Here is a 24,464-nt window from a genome sequence, read left to right on the forward strand (position 1 = left end):
AAAAGCAAGTGAATGGACAAAAGCAACAATGGCAAAGACAAGGAGGCGAACTCACAGAAAGAATATTGTCCAAAAGACACCACCTCCCACCCCAAACCTGGAACTGGCACTGGGTGACCTAGAAACAAGCACATTTATGCTTGTGATTAATAGCATTTTCAACACAAAAGTAGGAGAACGCTATTGCACTCATTTCGTGCTTGTGGGCTTCCTATCTGGTTGGCCATTGGAAAAATCATACTTGACTATATAGGCCTTTGGAAGGGTTTTTTTTTACGTCCGGCAAATGTTCAGTGAAAGAGGCTTTATGGAATTTCCACTGTAAGCACAACTGGGCAAATGCCAAGGTTTCTGATGATGTAGGCTTTTATGTCTCCCAAACAAGTTACTCAAACAACTCTCTTGTTTCTTTTAGGTGTCCCACACCTGGTTGTGATGGCTCTGGGCATATTACCGGAAATTATGCTTCACATCGAAGGTATGTAAAATGTTGAGCTCTTTATCACAGTGATTTCCATTTCATGGGTCGACTTGGTCTTGGTCTTGAATCACAAGGCCCACCAGCAAAGGGCGTTGGGGAGCTGTGCTTGTCAAGTATCTTCAGTTACTGCACTCAGTGTGTATTCACAACAGATCCAGCCAACAACTAAGTCCATTGTAAAAATGAGTAAGTCTCAAAACAAATCGATACTCAGCTACAAACAACTCATTATATTGAAAACTGCTAATGGCAACATTAAATAAAAAGTTACAATTCATTTATAGACTCAAAACAAACACCACAGCAAAGTTCAGCCACATCAAATGCACAGACAAATTGTGCCAGTATAATAGGGTTCAAAAGTCCCAAAACAATTGGAATGATTGTTTCAAGCATGTGACTGTTGTCACATGGAGTTCAGCCTCACACAAAAGAAATATTGCTACAGGTGCCTATCTCCCTACTTATTACTTCAGATACTTCTTTGTGAACGTCCTGGTTTGTGTTTGTCTTTTGAAAAAATTATATTTCAACCTGCATTTTCAACCGGATCTTTGAGACAGCTCACAGAAAAATCACACCTAAATGTCAATATAAAAGCACCATCAGAAATTTGTAAAAGGGGCACATGGTTACGGTTGAATTATTACCAGTTTTCAGGCTTAAAAAAATGATGATGATGATAGCCACCCTCCTAAAACAAACTGACAAACAATGAGAGTCTCTAGCATTGTGGGATTTCAGAACCATAACTATTCACAACTGAGATGGAGCAAGAGGATTACATCAGTTCCTCCTTTCACCTGCAGCCCCCTGCATCACTCCCACATTATTCCAGAGTGTTCCTCAAAACTCTGGGCAATATTTTCAGGGGACTTTAGTGGAAATCAACATCTCCCACCTTTGCTTCTTGCTAACAGGAGGATCCTTTCATTTGACTTATGCTCACAGAGTCTCAGAGTCCAAGCCATGGCTTCTTAGGAAGTTTCATTTTAGACATAACATTTGAAGCAGACAGATCACTTCTTGCTGTAGCATTACAGGTTTTGGTTTAATGCAGTTCTTGACACAATCTACCATATATGCTAAAATGCCTGGAACTTTATGGAAATTGTTTTCTTATTACTTGATGTTTCAGCTAGTCCATATTTATTCACATCCACATCAGCTGGTCCATACACAAGCTGCTCCAATCCATATCATGTAAATAACCTTAAAATGTGCTTACATTGATTGTGTCTGGTTACTGGTAAGTTAAGCACATGCCAATATCCATAGGAAGGTAGAAAGGATTACGTTCACAGGTAGAAAGGATTATGCTACGATTCCCAGCACCCTTAACAAACTCAGAAGAGTTTGTTCAGAAGTTCAGAAGATTTTTTAGGAGAAGCCATGTGGTTTAAATGTACAGTGTGTACGCAGCCCTTGTTGCTCATCTCATTCTAAAATAATGTATCAGTGACCAGGGCTGTTTGCACACCGTACACTGAAACCCCAAATCTTGTAAACTGTGGTTTGTTAAAGGTGCTGGGAATTGTAGTTCTGTGAGCGACAAACTACAGCTTTCAGCATTCTTGCGGGGCTGGGTGGGTGCTTTAAGTGTATTGTGTGCATGCAGCTTAGGAGAAGTTACAAGAAGCAAACACGATCAGGTGGGAGGTGACTTGGGCCTCCAGGAATCCTGATGTATTTTGTTCAAAAACCCACCTTTAGAATCAGGTTACCAAGGAGATTCAGTTTCCAAGTCCCAGTTACTAAAAGGCCTCTCATAAACTAAAGTCAGGACTACACATGACATGCACCATGGGCCTATGGCTAAAACCTCTATCCCTGTGTCAAATTCTCTTCCTTGTGTAATATGTAGATATATACTTATCATATGTCATGACAGCATTATGTTCTAAGTTTCTTCATTCCCAGTCCACCTCATTCATTGGTGGCGGCAGCAAGAAAGTTTGCAAATGTGATGATATTGTATTCCTACACAAAGGGGTGGGGGGAAGCTTTGATGCAAATGTTCCTTTCTGCAGCAGCCCTATAAATGGGGCTGGCGGCAGACTTCACAGGTTCCTTGGCATGGTGTCACCAAAGAAGGCCACTCACCCACCACAACCAGAACAGGGCTTGTCTATAGTCCTGGTCCCATTGGGATTCTAGATGTTAAACATCATAAAGTTCTGTGGTTCCCTATACCTATAAAATAGATCTGTAAGAATTTATAGGCATAGGGCTGGTTCATTTGGATTAATTAAACATGGTGGGTGACGACCACAACTGCAGCACTGAAACTGCTCTGGGGGCCCAGCCAGAAGAGTGATGAACAAGGGAAGACCAATGGGAAACCTTCTGAGCCAACTGGGTCCTTGACCAGTGCCTGGTCTAGCTCACCTCTGGCACCAGGTCTGCATACGCTTCATATAATGTCCAGTTCCTAGCCCTTTCTAACTTCTGGCTTTTCGCTGGACTTTGTCACATTATTTTTCAATGAATATGTGGAGGGGAGCTGAGGTTGAACCTGCTGTTTCCTTCCCCACCCCCCTTGCATTAGCTGTGCCTGTTTGCACAGGGCCTGCGTGCTGACAACATGCATGATTTGGACTCCGTGTAATCAGGGAATGTCAATTCTGCAAGACCCAGACTACATATACAAGTGGTACATATATAGACTCAGGCACGAGCAACACATAATGGTTGAAAAGGGAGCTACCCTGATAATTAATGCTATCCCCCCCCCCCCATTTAGATTGCCATGAAAGCAACAGTTCCGTGGGTATAGTAATTGATATCATGAATTCAAACTCTTTTTTTGTAAGAAAGATGTGTTATAATGGCAGGCCTCAAAGTGCCTGGGCCTCATTTATATTGCAAACCACTCCTGCTTAAAAATGAGAAGCCACATTCTAGTTTTGATATTGTGATCAATACAATTTGCATCAAGTACCAGCCCTAAAGTTTCGAATTCTTCATAAGAAAGAAGGAATGCATCACAACCTCCAGTTACACTATAGAAAACAGAAAGGCATCCCCATGCGTTAATAAATAATATACCGTGGGGAAAGGGAATTGAAAAGGTTTTTGTGTCTTCTTTAAATGATTCATTCACCACTTGCCTCTCTGTTTTACCTTTCCCTTCCCCCTTGGCCATAAATTACACATAGCTTTCTGACTTTCTCGACTCACATTCTTCTGAAGCCCATCAGTGTCATAGCTGGAGACACTATTAGCAAGAGATTTAATGCACAGTTGTCCTTGTCTTCCAAGGGTCTTGGTCCATAAGGGTCCAGGAAAGCAATTTCGTTTTGCAGTGAGAGGAAATCATGATTCATGGGCTCCCTCTTGTGGTGTGAATAGAACTACTAAAGTCAATGCAGAAAGGATGTCGTCTGCAAGTAACTTTTGCAGAAAGTTTAATTCTCTAGGACACTTAAGAGAATTATTTTTAGAATTAAGGTGTTCAGTCTTGAAATGATTTCTTTCATTCAGTCTTTCTGGTTGTCCACGAGCAAAGAAAAGTGGGATCAGGATAGTACAAAGCAAAGAAGACAAGGAAGATCAAGAGCCAATTAGGTAAGCATGAATCTAGTCAACTTCTTATGAACATGCTCAGCTATCTCTTCTGCCTGTTTTCTTCTTGGATACATATTTGAATGACAATAAGACATTTCTACATGCAAGTTAGTTGTTTTTAAATCTGTACGACTTCATATATGCATGCATTCACACACACACACAAATATATATATACATATATATCTACTCATATATATTCACACACATATACATACAAACACACACAATGTGCCTGGAAAGATTTGAATTAAATGCAGCTTTCATAGTATTCGTTCAACATCTGACCAAATACTTCTACTGAAGACAATGAACAAATGAACTAGAAGCTGGTGGATGCATTGTGCTTTTGATCAAGAATATGCACACATGAGTCTGTTGCCCATCTATAATCTAGAGTCTTGGGCACTCACAGATTTTCTGTGCCTAGCCATGGGAGAAGTTTGAGGAGAGCATACAGATTCTTTCTCTTCCTATAGCCAACAGCAGGACAGCTGTGCAACACAGCCGCTTTCTGTGTATGTACAGCATACCATTTGCCTCCCCAGCTCTTTGAGGTTTTCTATAATATTGTATGGCTCTCTAGGATCATTGGCCACACCCTGCACCGGACATGAATTTTTAAAAAGCTGTCATTTTAAGGGGCAATTTAAAATACAATGAGAAACATAAGGGGGTATTTTTGGTATGGTTTTGTGTCTGTTTCATAATAACAAAAGCAGAGCCAAACCTGCACACAACGTTCAGTTCTAATCACAACTCCTAGGTACTAAATTTAAGACTTTCCTATTTTATAAAAGCAGTTGGCAAAGTCTGCATGAAAAATCCGGGATCTTCTCACCGACAAGCACGTTCACTGTTTATCACCCAGGGAGGCACAAATCTGGTTTTGCACATAACACGAAGCCCTGCTTTAGTAAATGATGGTTTATTAAATTATGGCTTAGCATTCTATGCCAGCAACTTAACTATGGCCTATTTACTGCCAACTAACCACATTAAGAAGCCTTGGTTTGTTCTTGACTGGCAAACCTTGGTTTATTTCATTTATGGCTTGGCACTCTGTGTGAAACTAGCGCCCTTCCTTAACAGTGGTTTGCTTGGCCACCCCACTCCACAACATTCACCGTGTTACAAACACACAAGGGAAAAGGAGCTGGGAATCAGACTAAACTTTGGGGAAATAAGCCAAAGTTCCTTCGGTAATCTGTGAAACAATTTATGGTTAATTCATGGTTTCTTAAACAAACATGTCTTGGTGTTATGTGCAGACCTGGTCAGTGACAAAGGTTTGCTAGACTGGCGGTTACCATATCCCACTGTGTCGACATTACATTACATTTACACAGAGCTTGTTAGTGGAATGTTCCCAATTCCATTAGCATCTTTTATGTTTGTGTTGCATTTCTTGTTGGTGTTCTTGGTGGGGTTTTTTTTTGTTGTTGTTTGCTTTTTCTTTTAAGCCATAAAGCATGGTTGTTCTTTTTTTATGTGAGATTTATTTTGACTTTGTTGTAGAGGCTGCCAGGTATATGATGGCAAGACAATAAAGTTTATTTCATCTATCTGCTATCCAGATGTCCAGTTCCTGGTTGTGACGGTCAGGGTCATATAACCGGGAAATATGCATCTCACCGTAGTGCATCAGGATGCCCTCTAGCTACTAAAAGGCAAAAGGATGGGTATTTGAATGGCTCCCAGTTTTCTTGGAAGTCCGTGAAGACGGAAGGTATGTCATGTCCGACCCCAGGATGTGATGGTTCAGGACATGTCAGTGGTAGTTTTCTTACACATAGGAGGTAAGTAACTGCAGAGGTTTCCCCCCTCCTATCTAACTGTACCTTATTTGAAATAAGCTCTCCATTGGCAAATCTCTTTAAATTAATTTTAACACGTTATTCTGTGAAAAAAAGAGTCAACCAGGTATGAAGCTAGATAGAACTACCTAGCTCATGTTTATGACACCCTTGAAACAAATTAGACCCTATCAATCTTATAATAATGATTCGACCCCAATATTGTTTTCCTAAAGCAGATTAACAAATAAGTACCGTGTGCCAATCTTTGGTTTTTATTTGATAAACTTTCAAGGCAGCTAGTTTTAGTCTTATGTTAATTTTATTAGAGAATCTGCAGCTTAGATTTGCCTAAACTCAACTAGATGTTCTAATCTGCGCCATCTCCAAGTACAAACCTCCATGGTTTTTGTAAGTTTTTTGCTAGCAGAACATAGTTTGCCCATGGTTCACTTGTCCAAAGTTAGTAAAGATGCTCTTCAAACATGCCTTAACCCGAGAACTCTGAAGAGAGAGAGAATAGGTATTGAAAGGGGGAAATGTTTTACCTACGTTAACTAGCCCTTTTACTGAAGCTATAGAACAATTAGTGTTAGCTAATTGGTGTCGTCCTGATGGTGATGCCAATGAGCAGTTTCAAAACTTGTTGACTGTTGATTGTGGAAAGTAGATTATATTTACATATATATATAGAGAGAGAGAGATCCCTTAGGAAAGAAAAGCATATTAAACAGGCACACTTCTAAATCTAATACTTAATGCAGAATGAGCGGGAACAAATCAGAATTAGCCGAAACAAACCTGTCCTGTTCTGCCTCCATACACAGGAGAAGGCTGGGTGGGCAGAGGAGAATCAGAATAGTTCTGTCATTCCTGAAGAGTTCTTACTCTATGGAATTGAAATTCTGTTATTAAATATAAAAAAAACAATAAATTTGTATTCCGATGAACCACATAGTATACTGCCTAGTTTGCTCCTGTATATCGTTATGGCATGGAAGCATACCAGCCGAAGGCAGAAGATCATACCTGTGTAAGTGCTATGGAGCTCATTTCCTTTACGTATCTCCTGGGCTTGCATGCCACTGCAGTTTCTGTAGTACTTCAGCCTGGAAAGACCTCCCTTTCAAAGACCCAAGGCCGGAGCAAAGACAATAACACCATTACTCTTATTCTTATTACAATTAATTTATTAATCACCTTCTAAACCACCATCTCAAGATGAGAAATGCAATAGATAATGAAAAGCAGTTAAAAGCACGAAAGCAGCAAATGCATTTAAAACAAGACTAAAACTCTATGACAAAGGCTGGGGAAGCCTGTCGTTGCCTGGTGTGTTGTTGAGTTCTGAGTTGGTCAACTTTATGGGTTAGGCATATGACATGTATCAGCCTCCAGGATAAATCTTTTCACAATCCGTGGGGTTTGTTGATAACGTGTTCTGACAAAGGAAAGAAACAATTTAGCTCACCTGGATTCTTAAGCCTTGTGCCAACCATGTGAATGTTCCTTCCAGAGTAGGCAGAACTATAAATTATTATGTCTTTGTGAAAACCAACTTAAGTTTTACTAGGCATTAGAATGCTTTTAAGAAAAAGCACACGAGAGAGAGAGAGCGTACCATAGCAGGAATACAAACTAATCCCACTTGTAATCTAGGATCTGTGATTCAGGAGTGAGTAAGGAAAAGCTTCTATCTTATGTGCGATTATGCATATTATTCTATACAACCAACAAATAATCCAATGAAACGCTGCTTCTCTTGGATGGAATTATTTTAGAACAATGAGTGACTTTGGGGAGTTAAATGTGTTTTGCTTTTAATTCCTTGTGCACCAAAGTCTATTTATTTTAAAATTCTGTTCAGACTGAATGCTTTCTTTTCTTCTCTCTTTGCACGAAACTAGCCTCACATTTATTCCACATATATTCTGCACTAATTATATTTTTTTCATGTGAGAAACAGTCTCTCCTCATGTTTGTAAGGGTGTCCTCCGATTAAGTTTCTTAGATACGTTGAATGAATTTACACTGCAGATTTAACTGGCTTCTTCTTCCCAGGAAATTGTAGTTTGATGATTAGGGGGGTAGCACTCCACATGCTACCATTCCCAGACCATTTTTGTTGGAAGAGTAGATATAGCCCAAGCTCTTCACCTCAGCTACACATCTCTTTCAAGTATGTTGCGGTTTTGTTAAGATGATATTTGCGTGCGGAGTTAGTTCTGGGGTGTTAATAATTAGCATGACATGTCAAAGCCATAAGTGATGAAAAACAGAGGGTAGATTCTTCTTCTGAAATTTGTAACAAAATAGTCCCAAGTTTGTTATGCAGCATGAAAAATAAATCTTTAGAGAAGCTGGTGGCCTAAACCTAGAAATGAGCTCAGTAGCGCTAGCCTCAAAAGCAGGCACTCGTCATGGTCCTCTGTGCACCAGAAGCAGTTTAGTCACGCTGGCCACATGACCCGGAAAGCTGTCTGTGGACAAATGCTGGCTCCCTGGGCCTGAAGCAAGATGAGTGCCACACCCCATAGTCACCTTTGACTGGACTTAACCGTCCAGGGGTCCTTTACCTTTACCTGCCAGCTAGTGATCAGAGAGTCAGAGTGCAACCCTGCAAGCTGCAATGCTCACATGCTGAGGCAACATGCTGGTGAAGGATTGGCCCTGCACCCAGCAACTGATGTCACCAGGTGGAGGAAATTGGTTCACAGCTCAACATGGACACCTTGGTGAGCCAAGACTGGCCTGTGGGATGGAGATTCCCACCCCTCTTGTGAAAGAGCTCAAATAACAATGAGACTGAAGTCATGCATTTGCTCATTCGTTGTTAGTTACCGACATTCAACTGGTGACAGGATTGAATCCTTATTCCGTTTCAGACTCAAGCAATATGCATGATTATGAGACTAAATTCCATTATAGCGTATTCCACCAAACAGTAACCAACTTTCCTTCAGATGATGAACTGTGGAAGTGACAGTTGAGTAATCTGGCCTATGAGTAAAGCAAATAAGATCTGATTTATCTTCACTAGCTGGCATTTTATGCCCTAAAGCACTATAAACAGAAATGAAGTCTGCCTATAAATCTATATCCTTATTATATTCCACCAGACTAATTATTATGACTGGCCTCTAGTGCCCGAGGAAACGAAATAACATGCAAGAAAATGGAAGATCTCCTTAATATATTGCGACTAATCTTTGCATTCATAATATATGAAATTGTGATGGTTAAAGATGGTTTAAGGTTAGATTCTGAATCTAATCTGAACCCTGCCTTCTTAGTAGTCAGTCTCATACACTCCTTTTTTAAATTTGGATTTACATTTGTGAACCTCACCCAGGCTTTAAATTGGCCCACCTTTTTTTTTGTGAGCAATATATTAGAAAATATCAGTACAAACATCAAAGCAAACAAATAGTTAAAGCATAACTAGCTTGCTTTCCTTTTCTATTCCTTCACTTTTCTCCATAATATAACTTGCCTTTAATAAAATTAAAAATATGCATGCAAGGCATGTCTTCCACCCACATCTTTTAAAGAGTGCTCAGAAGTTCCAGGTGTGTGCTAAGATTATACTCTCAAGAAAGTGAGGGACAACTCAAAAGTTAGATTCCACACACCCAGTCAGTCTTATTTTAACAGTAAAAAGAGGTAAAGGGACCCCTGACCATTGGGTACAGTCGTAGCTGACTCTGGGGTTGCGGAGCTCATCTCGCTTTACTGGCCGAGGGAGCCGGCGTACAGCTTCAGGGTCATGTGGCCAGCATGACTAAGCTGCTTTACCTTCCCGCCAGAGCAGTACCTATTTATCTACTTGCACTGGTGTGCTTTCGAACTGCTAGGTTGGCAGGAGCTGGGACTGAGCAACGGGAGCTCACCCCGTCGCAGGGATTCGAACCGCCGACCTTCTGATCGGACAAGTCCTAGGCTCTGTGGTTTAACCCACAGCGCCACCCGCGTCCCTATATTAACAGTAGATAGCAGCAAATATCAAACCCCCCATAGTCCCCAAACCTACAATTCGTGAGATAAAACGTGAGCTAAAAACATGGGGAAAACATGTTACATTGTGGTTCATTCGTATTGCGTTTCTTGGCCCAAAGACTTCCAAAGCAGTTAACAGCATATTAATAAAGCAAGCAATACAGCAAAAGTACAGAAAGACAACAAATCAGATGGGCCATGATTCTGTGATTTTGCTATCTACACAGTGAACTGGCTGAAAATTTGATGGCCACCAGCTCACCTAGAACTGGGTCATTCAATCCAGTTGCCATCTTTCACCTTAACCTATCTGCTTCTCTCTATTCTTTGTTTAGGGCAACCCACCCACCCCCAGAGCCCCAAACCTTCTCTTACTAGGATCCTGGAGCCAAATGATTAGTGCAAAGTAGCTTCCATGAAAATAGCACCATTCCTGCAAGTTTCTGTCCTTAAAGGGTGAAGTTAGATGTCTCCAATGCCCTCAAGCTCTCATTCCCTTTGGTGCACTCAGGCTGCCACCTCTCTGTTCTGAGTTTATTTAGTAGATTATTCATCCAGGAGTAGCAGGTTGGAGTGTCCTCCTTTCCCCCGCCCACCAGTACCAAAGGCTTTGAACCAAAGGCCAAGTCCCCAAAGTTTGTTCCTCTAACCAGACTATGGGACCAACCCATTAGTAAGAATGAAGTGGGTGCTTCATTTAGTACAGCCATAGGCAAACATGTCCCTCCAGATGTTTTGGGACTACAACTCCCATAATCTCTGACCACTGGTCCTGTTAGCGAGGGATGATGGGAATTGTAGTCCCAAAACATCTGGAGGGCCGAGTTTGCCTATGCCTGATTTAGTAGATAGTGAGGGATCTGTGTATGCACCCCATAACCTTGCTTACTGCCCTCAAGTGTAGGAGAGGACACTGCTCCATTGCCAGTAGTGATTTGCTTTGGGAAGCAAAATTTCTTCAGCCAGCCCTGCAAAACCATTTCCTGGATAAATACTTGGAGGGCCAATGCAAACTCTAAGCCTGGTTTCAGGTGCCTTCACTCCAATCTGCCCCACAATATACATAAATATTATATACTATACATGATGGGTTCTGACACCTCTTTTTCTAGAAAAATAACACTGTAAAAAAACAATTAAAACTCTAAATTGGTCCTTAGTTTGTGCCATGTTCTCTAGGCATACCCTTACTAATACAGTATATTTCATAGAATCACAGAATTGTAGGGACGGAAGTAGCCCAACCCCCTGCAGTCAAATTCCTAACCAGCAAAATTTCCCTCATACTATTTTGTAAATACAGAATGGTTATATGATTTTTGATTAGAACTCATCTAGAACTTGTGACAAACTTTTCAGGAGCTGCCCTATTGTTACACAATGGTAGGAAATGTTTCTGCATTTGTATTTGAACCTGCAAATGAAATGAAATCAGCTCAAATCCCTCAAGCTTAAAATAGGGTGCGTATCACTTATTTGGGATAAGATACAAGCTATAAATTCATATTTATTCCTTTGAGGTAGTTTAAATAAGAATGATAAATATAGGTTTCATTGCCATGGGGAAAATTTGTTGCAAAAAGGTGTGCGTGTTCTAACTATAACTACTGTGATTTATTAAAACTGGATTTATATGAAATGCGTGTTCCTGTCATTTGGTAAGAAAAACTAGGTTCTAAGACAGATGAACATGGGCATCTTCCCCGCAGCTGAACTATAATCCCCAGAGTCACAGCTTTCTTTATAAAAATAAGTCTCTACCCTTTGTATATAAGGCAAAAGTATGGGCACCATTCTCCTTGTTTGTTTAGTGAAAAACTAGCATTCTTCTACCTTTCAGTGTTTTTAGGCAATGAATGAAGTTATTGCAACATCAGCCAATTAGACAAAGAGAAGAGGGACATACCACGGTGTACAAAAGTAACTAGTTTTTTTTCCCCTTTCCATTTTTAAGTCTTATATTTTTCCTCTTCTTGTCTGAGAACAGTTCCTCTTCTCTTTCAGAATCCAGCACCTTACCAGTGGCAGTCGAGAGAGACTTCCCTGTAACTCTGTTTCCGTAGTCGATTTAGCTGACGTACTGAACACCCGTGACTTATTACAATTAATAATTCTTTCCTCACTTATTGTCTACAGTCTATCAGGATGCCCCAGAGCTACGTCGGCAATGAAGAGAGCAAAGCTGTCGGGAGAACAAATGCTTACAATAAAGCAGAGGGCTAGCAATGGTAAATAGCTAATTGTTGTGAATTAAATGAGACGCAGCTATCACTGTTTACTTCACTCTCTCACTGTGAGAATAATTTACTCTATATGGTATTACAAAGGAGTCTTTCTGAACACAATCTTGGAGTCCTTCTAGAAAGTGCCATCAGGCTACAGTGTACGACACTGAAGTGATTTTGCTGCTGCTGCAAAAAAAATCAGCTTCTGAACGTGCTTCAGAGAACACCTATGCTGTGATTTGTGCTGCCATTGTAAAGCAGAAAGCTTATGTGAAGCACAATCATATGCATGTTTGCTCAGAAACATGTCCCTCTGTATTAATTGCATCTTACTCCAAGGAAAGTTTGCAAAGCAGTGCAGCCTTGGCTCAAAGTTCTTTAGGCACTTGGAATTACCAGAATTCCTCTCCTTCCAGTACAGAGCCTCATTCATCAGACTGACGAAGAGGGTCCCCAAATTTAGCATGGCTGGATTTTGAAATACCACATTACCATCGAAAGGGAACCATTAAGTCTAAAATTCCCACAATATCCTGTTGTCTTTAACCCAAATTATACATTGGGCATGGGTATTTAATCTGCTCCATTATACTATGTATGGCCAGAAAAGCTCATATAATATAATCACTTCATCTGGCGTTGTGATGAAACTTGGATACTTTTATCAATTTTATTTTCATCATTTTTACCCTGCCTTTTTTACCCAAAACTATGCCAGGAAGCTATGGATGAGCAAAAAGAACCGAGATGTCGAGCAACAATTCAGTAACCTTACATATCATTCATATGAAAGAAAGACAAGAACAAATATCTCAAGAAAAAAATAAAAATTAGCTGTATGGTGCTAATGAAGAGTCCCCCCCCCCCCCCAATTCAAATAGCATCTGTGGGGAAGTGGTTTTGATCAGGAGCTTGTGAGGAGGGTCAAATTTGTCCTCCCCACTTTCAGCGATTCCAGTCATCTCCCCACCCCACCCCCAGCCAATGACTACAGTCTGCATTTTCTAAAAAGTGCACATTAGATGGAAACATGAATTTAATGCCACAGTTCATTGGGCAGCCATCAAACTCTGTTACTCGAGCGAATGGGCTCAGATAGAAGTTGTGGTTTAATTAGTTTAAATTTAGAATGTGGAAGGACTTTTCCACCCCATGGGAATGTCAAGGTTCACAGCTGGGCTGGATACTTGCTCTATTTTCCCCCTTTCCTCCACTTACGCATGCAGATGGCACAGTGGGATGTTGGGAGGGTCTGCACATGCTTTCCATACCACCATCCAGTTCTTCCTCTCTGTGCCTTGCAAGCTACTTACCATATTTTTCCATGTATAAGATGATCTTTAAAATTGGGGGTTGTCTTATACACGGAACGTTGCAATTAAATATATAGATAAATATATGCCGCCATCCATATTCTTTCCCCCCAGCCTCCCCTCACTATTGACCTCACAACAAACACTGGTCTGGTACTTCCCCTCCCCCAGCAGCCCCCACTCCGGACATTGTCCCTTCCACCCGGTTCCCTCAGCTGCCCCCTGGCTACCCAGACCCTCCATTCCCCAAGCGCACTCACTCAGGCAGGCCTGGCAGTCGCAGCTCCTCAATGAGTGTTCGCATCTGCCAGCACACATGGAGTAAATACGGTACATACCGTAAATACTGAGACAAAAGTGCAGCACACACAGCTTGCCTCACTGTTTGATGTTTAAATATACAGTACTAAATATACCGGTGTTTTGAATATTTAATAAAATATCAATATTGTTCCGTTTGGTGTTTAAAATATTTATTTCTTAATTTGGGGCTCAAAAAATAGGGGTCGTCTTATACATAGGGGCGTCTTATACACGGAAAAATACAGTATATTCTACATGCCTTTTTTGACAGGTTGGGTAGGATGAAAATGTGAAGAGTATGCAGAGACCTGCCACTCCCTTCAGTGACCCATCACAGGGCCTGGGCAACAGGGGAGAGAGCTGGAGACCATGAAGCCTTATAGAATCTTCCACGTGTGGTTACTTTGCCAGCGGGTGGATTCCTACGGTCTTGGTTCCCCTTAGAATGTTCTTACCTTAGCTTGTGGAAGGCTCTGCTTAAAATGGAATATTCCATGAGATGTAACCATTTTGACCTTTTTGTTTTATTGATCTAAACTTCAAACTGTGAAATGGCTGAGTTGCTTAACTCAGATTTCTAACAACTATATTTTAATATATCTTTTTTATTATTGCATAGGTATAGAAAATGATGAAGAAATTAAACAGTTAGATGAAGAAATAAAGGAACTAAATGAATCCAACTCCCAGATGGAAGCTGATATGATAAAACTCCGAACTCAGGTAACAGTTTTATAAAGTCCTAAATCCAATGGTTTTTTACATGACTGGATTAAGATAAATAAATAAGCTAGTCGCACTCTGTGGGGATATTTTATTTCCTTTCTCCCAATTTTTCCTTAATGTGTTTGCCCTGTTTTAAAAACCGTATGGGAGGTTAGAAAACCGTGATTTGGTACTGCTTCCCTAGCATGGCAGCTGCAAACATTTCTCCCTGAAATCGTAATCAAAACCATCAGGTTAAAGAAGGATTTTGTTCTAAATGAATATGTCCAGCTTTTACTCTCTTATATATGGATGATAGATGGAGGGGGGGGAGAGTAAAGGCAGATCACCAGAAATCAATGGTCCAAGCTTTCTGCTCAGGCACGCTAGATGCTACATTGTGCAAAGGCGCAAACTATCCATGATGTTAAGTACTGTTTTGAATCGCAACTGGCCATGTTCCTTTTCCCCTAAAAAGTAACTGTGGTGCTCCGAACTTGGATCTGAATTGCACTGCAGGGGAAGAGGCCACTTAACCATTTTCCCATCTCCATTTTCCTTGCAAAAATGGTCTCCTGCCCCAAAGTGCTTATTTGTTCCGATTTTTAAGCAGTTTAAGGGAGACAATTGTTGGACAATGGGGGTGGCGAAAAGGAACCCTTTGCTGCGGCCCTGATCCAGGGTGGAGGGATGGCTCTCCTTTCTTTGAAAACAAAAGGAGGCTGCGAGCACGTGTTTAAAAATAAGCTTAAAGTCATATCTAGTTTTGGTCATTGACTGCTGCTTAATATCTATTTCCATCTGTTCTTAGTTTACGTAGATGGTTCAAAAAGTGTAGTTTTCTACAGATAAAAATGGACATGGACTAATCCATTGTAAGGCCAGGGAACAATTTGCATGATTTATATATATATATTTCAGAGGATGGTATGTGGTAGGCACATTTTTTTTAAAAAAAAAAAGCTTGGCTTTTCTTAATTCCAAGTGAAGAGTATGAATTAGATGTGAGGTGTAAAAGGAGTACTTTATTGTGAGACGTCAAGCCCAGGAGATTTGGCAGAACATAATGGCTTGGGTTCAGTGTTTCCATTAGGGTCATTCCACGTCATTTCAACGAGGTCATGTCACCCTCCGTCACAGATGTTGATGAAATTTGGTGTACACCCTTCCCTTATGGTTGAAAAAAAACCCCTTGATTCCCCCCCCCATCTCAAATAGTTTTAATTTTTATAGCACTTCAAAGTTTTGTTAAATCTGTGTTGTCTGTCCCTCTTGAGACCCTTGGCACAAGATACCCTTGTGTACATTCCCCCCCATAACCAATGATCAGATCTCTTAGAAATTTTACAGGAAACTTCGAAGTGCTATAAAATTAAAACCGTTTGAGACAGAGGGGGGGGGGGAATTAAGGGGGTTTCTTTCAACCATAAGGGAAGGGTGTACACCAAGTTTCATCGAAATATGAGATTGTTGGTGACAAAACCCTTGTTTTTTGCATTGATTTGATGTGGAATCACCCATAAGTGGAACGCTGAACACAGAACACAGACCAGGAAAGGAATGTCACTGATTCTTCCTTCCTCCTGAGCATTTTTTGCTCCCTGAAATCTGTTCTGGAAGGTTGGATGAGCTATAGAACAGCAAAAGATGCACTGCACCCTCCAAATACCGTAGATCTGCACTGGCTCATAGAGGGACACTCGGGATCAACTTAGTGTTATAATTGACATAACATTCCCCCCCCCCCCGTCGTTTTAAAGATGTTCTGCTTCCTGTTACATTGTACACTATTCTGTCCCTTTCAGATTACCACCATGGAGAGCAACCTGAAGACGATAGAAGAAGAAAACAAAGTAATTGAGCAACAAAATGAGTCGCTCCTTCACGAATTGGCTAATTTAAGCCAATCTTTAATTCATAGTCTAGCTAATATCCAGCTACCGCATATGGTAAGTGACTGAGGCACAAGTTAAGGAATTTGGCGGTCTCCTTCACCTCATACAGTAGATGTCTTTTTGTTTTTATATTTATGGCTCCTCAGCCCGATGGAGATTTGCGGTATCAACCCTGAAACCATAGAGATAAATTTAACTGCTAAAAAAAAAAAAAAAAGACACGGTGGGCCAATTCCGATGTCTCCTGTAAAAATTAAGTAAGCGCTAAACTAGACCTTTTTAATGTGCTAAGAAAATGGTGTCAATGTGCTGTGATAGTTTGTTATGCATAAATGAATATACCATTAAGCAAATAAAAGTTGTATATGAACTACTATTTAATATCTCGTAGGAACCAATCAATGAACAAAATTTTGATGCTTACGTGACCACTTTGACGGACATGTATACAAATCAAGATCGTTATCAGAGTCCAGAAAATAAAGCCCTACTGGAAAATATAAAACAGGCTGTGAGAGGAATTCAGGTGTGAGCAGCTGCTGTAGTGGTGAAAAAATCTTACCTTTAAAAAAAAAATGATGCCTCTTGTTTTTTGCTGCTGTAATTTACCAGAAAGTGTTATATATTTCTTTCTGTTTAAAACAGTGTTATGCTTACAAGACTTCATGATAATTTTATGTCTTGCTTTAAAGATAGTAACTGCAGAATAGTTTTTTGAATACATTCACATTTTGTACGTTTTCATATAAGCTGACATAGTGTGATATGCCATGTAATGTTTATAGCTGCTAATGTATGCACATTTTTGGGGTAAATATATTTCTGAAGAGGTAAGCTGATCAAAATAGAGTGTAAATTCTTTTTAATGCTTTAGTGATTAAATGTTTTAGTATTTTGAACTGAAATGGACAAAAAAAAAGAAAAAGAAAAAAGAAAATCCGCTTTGAATGACAATGTTGCAGTCTGCGGCCACTTTTTAGACACTCTCATTTTGTCTCATTGCTGGAGGATTTTATGGGATTTAAGAAATTACATTTTGTGTGCATATTGTTTCATAGCAAGATTTGGTTGCCAAAAATGCTTTATTTTTGAACAATGCTTGAAATATTGTGTGACTTTTGTTTTCAGAGGATGGTATGTGGCGGGGGGCAATAAAAAGAAGGTTTTTTTGTTTTGTTTTGTTTTTTAATTCCAAGCAAAGGGCATGAATTAGATGTGAGATGTAAAAGGAGTAATTTATTGTAAGACAACATCAAGCCATGGAAACTTGAGAGAGAAGATTCAAAGCAGCTTAAACAGCACTTTTTAATTAACTTCTAAGCATTACATGGTATGAATATGGGAACCTCCATAATGACAGGAGCTCTATCAGAGGTGGACAGCATGAAGATATCAACTTTTCTTTTCAAATACACTTTGGAGCCAACATCCTCTGTTTCTCCAGGACTCCTAGAGTTTCCCTCTGAGTTATGTGTTACAGCATTGTAGTTCATCTTTCAGAAGTTCAGTCTTTCCTTCCTAATACAAAGGCAATAGTTTCAAAGAAATATTGCCATTAAAAAAAAGTTTTTAATTTGGGAATGAACCCCTAAGTTTTATCTTTACAGTAGTTACTGGCCTGGATTCATTGCTACCCTGCATAGGAAATAGAATGCAGTTCAGTTAAACTGTTTTTTTTTACCTTGTTCCCTTTTTTTTTACTGTTTTGGTTCTGGGGTTACGGTTATTATTTTTATTTTTTGGCGTACAATCATTATTCCTGTGGCATTTCCATATGCTATCTATTTGTTCTACTGTTACCTATTGCAAAAAATAAATAAAAATAAATGAATGAATGCAATCAGAAAATTTAATGTAACTAAATATACTTTGGCACTTTTTGCTTTAAATTGCATCATTTCAAGCTAAAAAAAAAAGACGTATTGTACTTTTCAGATTTGATTGTTATTTCTTCAAAATAACTGCACTATATGTATGCATAAGACCACTTTTTCTTGCGGCATTTTTTTGTTTCCCCCCCCTCCCATTTAAATTAGTAATTCAGATGGCGTGTCGTGTATGTCGGATGTTGAATTGATTTCGATTTGATAGCATATCTTTTCCTTCCATGTCTTGATGTTATGCAGAAAGTACAAAAGTACTTTGAAAAATTTTGTTATGAAAAAAATAAATAAAAAAGATGGGTTTTGTAAAAAATAATAAAATAATAATAATAAATAAAATAAAATATTTTTAGCAGAACAGGACTTACAGGGTCATTGTCCCCACAATGTGCCAGTTGACTATTTGCACTTACCTTGCCCTATATATCCATACGGAGGTGTGCAATCTCGTGTGTCATTCGCTTTGTGACACTAAATTTGAACAAATTAGAGTGGAAGCCGACGTGGGCTCGTCCAATAATATTTGCTACAGGGATCTCACAACAAATATTCTGATACAATACTCAACCTCGGTATATATATATATGTATAAATATATGTATATCCCAGCGGCACTTTATACTATTCACTGTACAAAAAGCTTACAGTTTTTCCACGAGGACTTTAATAACTAGCTGGGAGAAGATTATGTAATTACTTTTGGGGCTCTGCAGTGTCTTCTTCTGTATAGTGCCCTCCTTTTTCTGTTGTGCTATTAGTTGTAGCTGCCATGCTTAGAATTGCCTTTTTGAGAGCTGAAGCAAGGTGCTTGTCGTTCACCTTCTGCCATATATATTGTACTTTTTGCCCTAGCCTCCTTTTAGGGCTCTCATTGTTCATAAGGGCATATGCATTTTTTTCCACTGCATTGTGTCTGCCGCTTCTTTGCCAATATAGTAATGCTTTCCGTAGAGTAATAGATAGTATCAGTTTTGGATTCTTATCGTTATCACCTATGTACAATGGGAAAAAGGGATTTTAAGCACAAATCCGCGCTGCTCATCTAATGTTGGTACATAATATCAAATCAAAAGATATCTGTGACTATTATATAGGGATCACACACAAAAAAGTGTCACATATTAGAATGCTGACCTTTCATCTGAAATTATTGTGAGTCATCAGAGTTTTATTTATTCTAACTTATTGTTCATTTTTCTTGAGTTTGATTTAAGTGCTCATTTATTAAGACAGAATTTTGTATAAACTACTTATTGTGCTCTCTGTGGAACTGAGGTTTGATTTATTTTTGTACTACACGGCATGGGTTTGTTGACATTTTAATTTTGCTATAAATGTGTGAAATCACAAGTTGCTGTGATAACTTCATTTTTAAATTGTGAAATTTGTACAAATTTTGTCATGCTGGATGTGAACACATCTTACTCTAAATAAATAAATGAATAAATAAACAAACAAACGTGTTGCCACATTTGTAGCACAGCTGTTCTCTAATCCATTGTTACCTTTCTTGATTTCACCCACAGTACTGGTAGTCTCATATATTCAGCCAAACTTTGCAGTGGAACCTTTCTTTCTCCTTTTTAATAACTGAATTCTCATCCTATACACACACACACACCCATATCTTTCTGTGTATAAGACACCCCCATGTATAAGACGAGCCCTATTTTTTAAAACACCAAAATTAAGAAATTAGGTTGATATTTTGATTTTACTACCCCCTGCACATGTATGCACACATACATACAGTTACATATCTCTATCTATCCATCTATCCATCCATCTATCTTTTTTTCTGCATGCTTTCCAACTGAGGCTTCAAAAGCTGGGACTTGACCATCTATGATAGCAAATGACGAAAATGCAAAATACACTTCTATAAGAATACCAGGGTTCTCAGTAGATTTTTGTTTTGAAGTGTCAAGAGATCCCTCAGGAATGAATAATTCAGTCATCACCTTTGACACATGATGTACGAACAGATAAACACAAAACAAAGCAAAAAGCAAAACAAACAAAAACCAGTCAATGCATTTAAAGCAAACATTAAACAATACAAATTAAGACACCCCTGGCAAAGACCTGTTTATCCAGCTGAGAAATCCTATGAGCACAAAAATGGTCTTCCATTGTTTCTGGGAACTGCAGGGACTGAGTGCCTGGTATATCTTGCCAGGAACGCCATGCCACAGAACAGGGGCAGCCAAACTAAAAGCCCTACCCTGAGTTCTGAGATCTTTGGACTTTGCAAGAGAAACTTTCCCACAGACCATAGTGGTCTGCTGAGTGTATAAAGCATAAGGCAAATCTCTTAACATAGACTGGACCTGAGCTGTATATCACTTCATATGTCTTGAACCCAACATTGCCGCAGATGAGGACCAACAAATTGTGCATGCTCTCGCTCTCTCTTTGCTTCTTGTTTTTGAAGACTGGAGTTAAAAATATCCATTCATTCATGGATATATTTTTTTTAAAAAAGAGGTCCCTTCTCTTTTAAAATATTCTCTGTCAAGGGGTGGGGGTGGAACCCAGAATTTTCTATAAATAACTATACAGAGAAAGAAAAAGAATATCCATAGATGACTGTTGTGTTAATTTATAAGAAAATCAGGAAATGAGAATTTTAAAATGCTGGTTACATTAATCCCGGGGCTTTATGCATTCTTTAAATATATGCAGCTTGCTGCCAGGACCAACCTGAAGCAAATTCGCCCCATGTGTTTTCTTCTGGAATGTTATGCTGTGTGATGATAACCATGTGAAATTAAAACTTCCATAAACTGCATTCTTACTCATGGGGCAACCAATTGAAGACGGTAGCAGTGTGGCGAGAAAACCAGCAAGTGGCAGTATTGGACAAAAAACAAGATAAAGCAGGCATGTGTGCAAGGAAGCACATCAGAAATTGTAGCCAGAATCTGAATAGTTCTTTAGTTGCCAGAAATAAGCACAACTTCATTGGTTTCAAGTCATCTTGAGGTAACATACCCCACCCCATCATTTTTATCCAGAATTCGGATAAAAAATGGACCACCACTTTGATTTGATTCCAGATTTTTGTGAGGCAAGGCATGAAAGATGTTTTACTTGTGATGCAAGCCTTTTTCACATTGTAAACCTGCTTTTGATTGCAAAGTTCTGAAATTGACCATCATGTGAAATACCTAAATATTTTCCCCGGCTGCAAAATATATTATTGTTGTTCAATTCAGGCTCATATTTGTCGTGCATTTGCGTTTCACTTTTCCTCCTGGTAATCTTTGTTCTTCCTACTGAGCTACCGCTCAAATAGTTACATCAAAACACTGGTTTTTCTTTAGATAATGTTCTAGCATATTTGTCACACCATTTCCTGTACAGAAGAATCAAACGTTGCCAGGACTTGCCTCTGATTGTACTGCTGGGAAGGAACAAAGTTGTGCTGTCCGGATTATCCAGAAAGTAGGGAATCATCTTTCATTCTTGGAAGTCTCCAGAAGGAGGTCTGCCAAGGTAATAACTGGTAAGAATTCTGTTGGCCATGATTTGGCTACCTCCTCCACCTCTGGATTTAGCTTCAGCCAACTTAGACTTTATCTTCCAATTGCTCTACATACATCTTGAATAGTGCCTGGAAAATAGTTGGCTTTCAGAAGAAGCAATCAGTTGAAGGTTTTCTACTCCTCCAAAAGCCAATCCCCCCCCCCAAGCTAATTGGATATTAGAATCATTGGTTGTTATCAAAATCCTGCTCTAGAACATTTTGCCATAACCCCATAATCTTTATTGACACAGAACATCCTGTTTCAGGCAAAGGATAAATAAACAAAAATCTGCTCCAGATGTAAATTATGTCTTTCTTTCTTTTTCTATTTTACTTTTTAAGATTTCCTAGCACACAATATGCATCGTTCTGACTTTGGCAGAAGTTAGCTTCCCTTTGACCGTTGCCAGCAAATTATGTGTTTAAAACTAAAAGTATAAATATGTCACAATTTGGACATTCCTATTACATCCGTTTGGAGTATTATCAGTACATTTAAATAAACATTAACACTGGCCGCCTCAAGGTATTACACAACACTCGGAAGAAAAAGTTCATGTTGACCTAGAAATAGTATTGAACTTGTGTGTGTGTGTGTGTGTGTGTGTGTGTGTGTGATTGTGCACTTAATTTGGCTTTTGATACAAATACTTTTGGTTCTGATAACAAGCTGCTTCAAATTATATTCTGTAAGTTTCAGTGAGAGAATAAAACATGCCACTGTTTTGTGGAAGTTTTTCTCTGTTTAAAAATACAATTCCAGCATCAGGTCCTAACCAAGACTATTCCTTGCCATAATTAACTTCATGATAACTGTTCAATATCAATCACACTCGCTCACCAGTACATCATACTCTCAGGGAGTAACTTTGAAGGTGATAGATGGATGCAGCTCTCTCTTAAGTCAAGGAAAATACTCTGTATTCCTGCAAGATAATGTGCTGGTGACCCCTGGCAGTGGTCTACCGCTACTATCCATCAGGCGGTGGCTGCTTGATTTCAGGATACACACCCAATGCCTGCACCAAAACCAGCTTACATCTGTAATCAATAAAAGTTGTGGCCTTATTTGATCCCAAAGATTGGTGCTTTGTGTCTTTACTGGGTCTTATGTGTGAGCATGCACTTCCCTCCCCGCCTGCAGGTAAAAAAAAAGGTAAATGACCCCTGACCGGTCAAGTCTAGTCAAAGGCGGCTATGGGGTTGCGGTGCTCATCTCGCTTTCAGGCCGAGAGTGCTGGCGTTTGTCCACAGACAGCTTTCTGTGGACAGCTTTCTTTCTCAACCTTGAGTCCTCTGATGTTGCTAGACTACAATTCCCATCATCGCTAGCTAGCAGGGATGATGGGAGTTGTAGCTTCAGGTTAAGAACTTTGCTTCAGGGTGAGAACAGAAATCGTGCTCCAGTGGTGCAGCAGCAGTGGGAGGCCCCATTAGCTAAAGTGGTGCTTCAGGTTAAGAACAGTTTCAGGTTAAGAATGGACGTCCGGAACGAATTAAGTACTTAACCCGAGGTACCACTGTATTATTTAATAGCTATAGGTAAAGAGGAATGTTTTTGCCGCCCTCTGAACCTCTCTGGGAGCGGGGGACATAGCGAAGGACGACAGGTAACAATTGCAGGGCCTGGGCTGGTTTGTATGGAGAGAATATTGAGACCCTGAGCCCTGTAAAGCTTTACAGGTCAATACCAACACTGGGAACCATTTGCAGAGCGGTTAGTGCTGCAAAATAAGTGGCCACAAGAAGACTCATCCCGACCACAGCTGAACTACGCCTGCCGGAAGTGGGGGTCTTTTGTGTTTCCCTCCGCCAGGTGTGGTGGCCATAAGGGGAGGTTTTCTTCTCCCTCCTCGCAGCTGGCGGGGAAAAAAATCAGCAGCCATTGCCCCCGCTGGCGCCGGGGTGGGGTGGAAGAAGAGGCCACCAGAAGCCCCCTCCTCCTCCTCCCTCCATTGCGCTGCTCCAGGCGGAGGAGCGCAGGGGAAAGCCCCGGCCTTGGCGCGGCGAAGCTGCTGCCTGCTTTCAAGCAAGCTGGCTGGCTGGCTGGCTGAGGCGGCCCCTCCTGCCGCCGTCCCCTCTTTCTCCTCCCCCTCCGGGCTGCGCGCTGGCGACTGGCTCGCCTCTTGAAGCCCCCGCCGCCGCCGCCGCCGGCTCGACCACCGGAGCGAGAGCAGCGGCAGCAGAGCCGAGAGCTGCCTCGGCTACCTCTCCTCGCCCTGCTTTCCTTCTTATTTTCCCCTTCTCTTTCCCCGCACCCCCCTTCCTCCGCTCGGTTTTTGCTCGACGGCATGGCCCGGCGCAGAGCGGGCGCTGCCTTCCCCGGGCTCTGCCTCGGCGTCCTGCTCAGCAGCCTCCTGCCCCTCGCTTCCCCGCAGCAGCAGCAGCCGCCACCGCCGCCTCCTTCTCCGCCGAGGGGGAGCGTTTGGTGCCCCAGCCGCTGCCTCTGCTTCCGCACCACCGTGCGCTGCATGCACCTCATGCTCGAGAGCGTCCCCGCCGTGTCGCCGCAGACCACCATCCTGTAAGTTGGGGGGGGGGGGGTTGAGAGAAAGAGGGGGGGGGGCAACTTGAATAAAATATTGCGGGGACGCGCGAGGAAAGCTCCGCCCCGCATCATCGATCCCAAGACATGGCGCGCGCACCAATTATTTGAATGGCAACTTTGGGGGGGGGGGGGCTCAACTATTTTACCGGGGGAGAGTTGGCTCCTGTGGACAGCCACGTCTATCGCGCGGGGCTTGAGCAAGACTCCCAGGGAGGGGAGGATA

At 40.7% G+C, this 24,464-nt stretch overlaps 2 protein-coding genes across 21 annotated transcripts in view; both read left to right on the top strand.

The window, feature by feature from the left end:
- Positions 1–19,593, top strand: part of MYT1L (myelin transcription factor 1 like) — a 286,624-nt gene extending 267,031 nt beyond the window's left edge. For all 17 annotated transcript variants that reach the window (XM_083431460.1, XM_083431451.1, XM_083431450.1 and 14 more), the window contains 7 exons: positions 416–478; positions 3,965–4,048; positions 5,626–5,847; positions 11,977–12,068; positions 14,301–14,404; positions 16,192–16,335; positions 16,673–19,593. In XM_083431460.1, the coding sequence (XP_083287586.1) occupies positions 416–478; positions 3,965–4,048; positions 5,626–5,847; positions 11,977–12,068; positions 14,301–14,404; positions 16,192–16,335; positions 16,673–16,813 (850 nt within the window). In that variant the 3' untranslated portion in view covers positions 16,814–19,593. The remainder of the gene's footprint in view (positions 1–415; positions 479–3,964; positions 4,049–5,625; positions 5,848–11,976; positions 12,069–14,300; positions 14,405–16,191; positions 16,336–16,672) is intronic.
- Positions 19,594–23,108: 3,515 nt separating this feature from the next.
- Positions 23,109–24,464, top strand: part of PXDN (peroxidasin) — a 74,073-nt gene continuing 72,717 nt past the window's right edge. For all 4 annotated transcript variants that reach the window (XR_014508940.1, XR_014508941.1, XM_083431434.1 and 1 more), the window contains exon 1: positions 23,109–24,217. Coding sequence is in view for 2 of the 4 variants with exons in the window: in XM_083431434.1 (XP_083287560.1) it covers positions 23,985–24,217 (233 nt within the window). In the remaining 2 variants the exon portion in view is untranslated. The remainder of the gene's footprint in view (positions 24,218–24,464) is intronic.

The sequence above is a fragment of the Podarcis tiliguerta genome (assembly GCF_965153285.1).
Source record: "Podarcis tiliguerta genome assembly, chromosome: 3".
In the NCBI taxonomy this organism is placed as follows: Eukaryota; Metazoa; Chordata; class Lepidosauria; order Squamata; family Lacertidae; genus Podarcis; species Podarcis tiliguerta.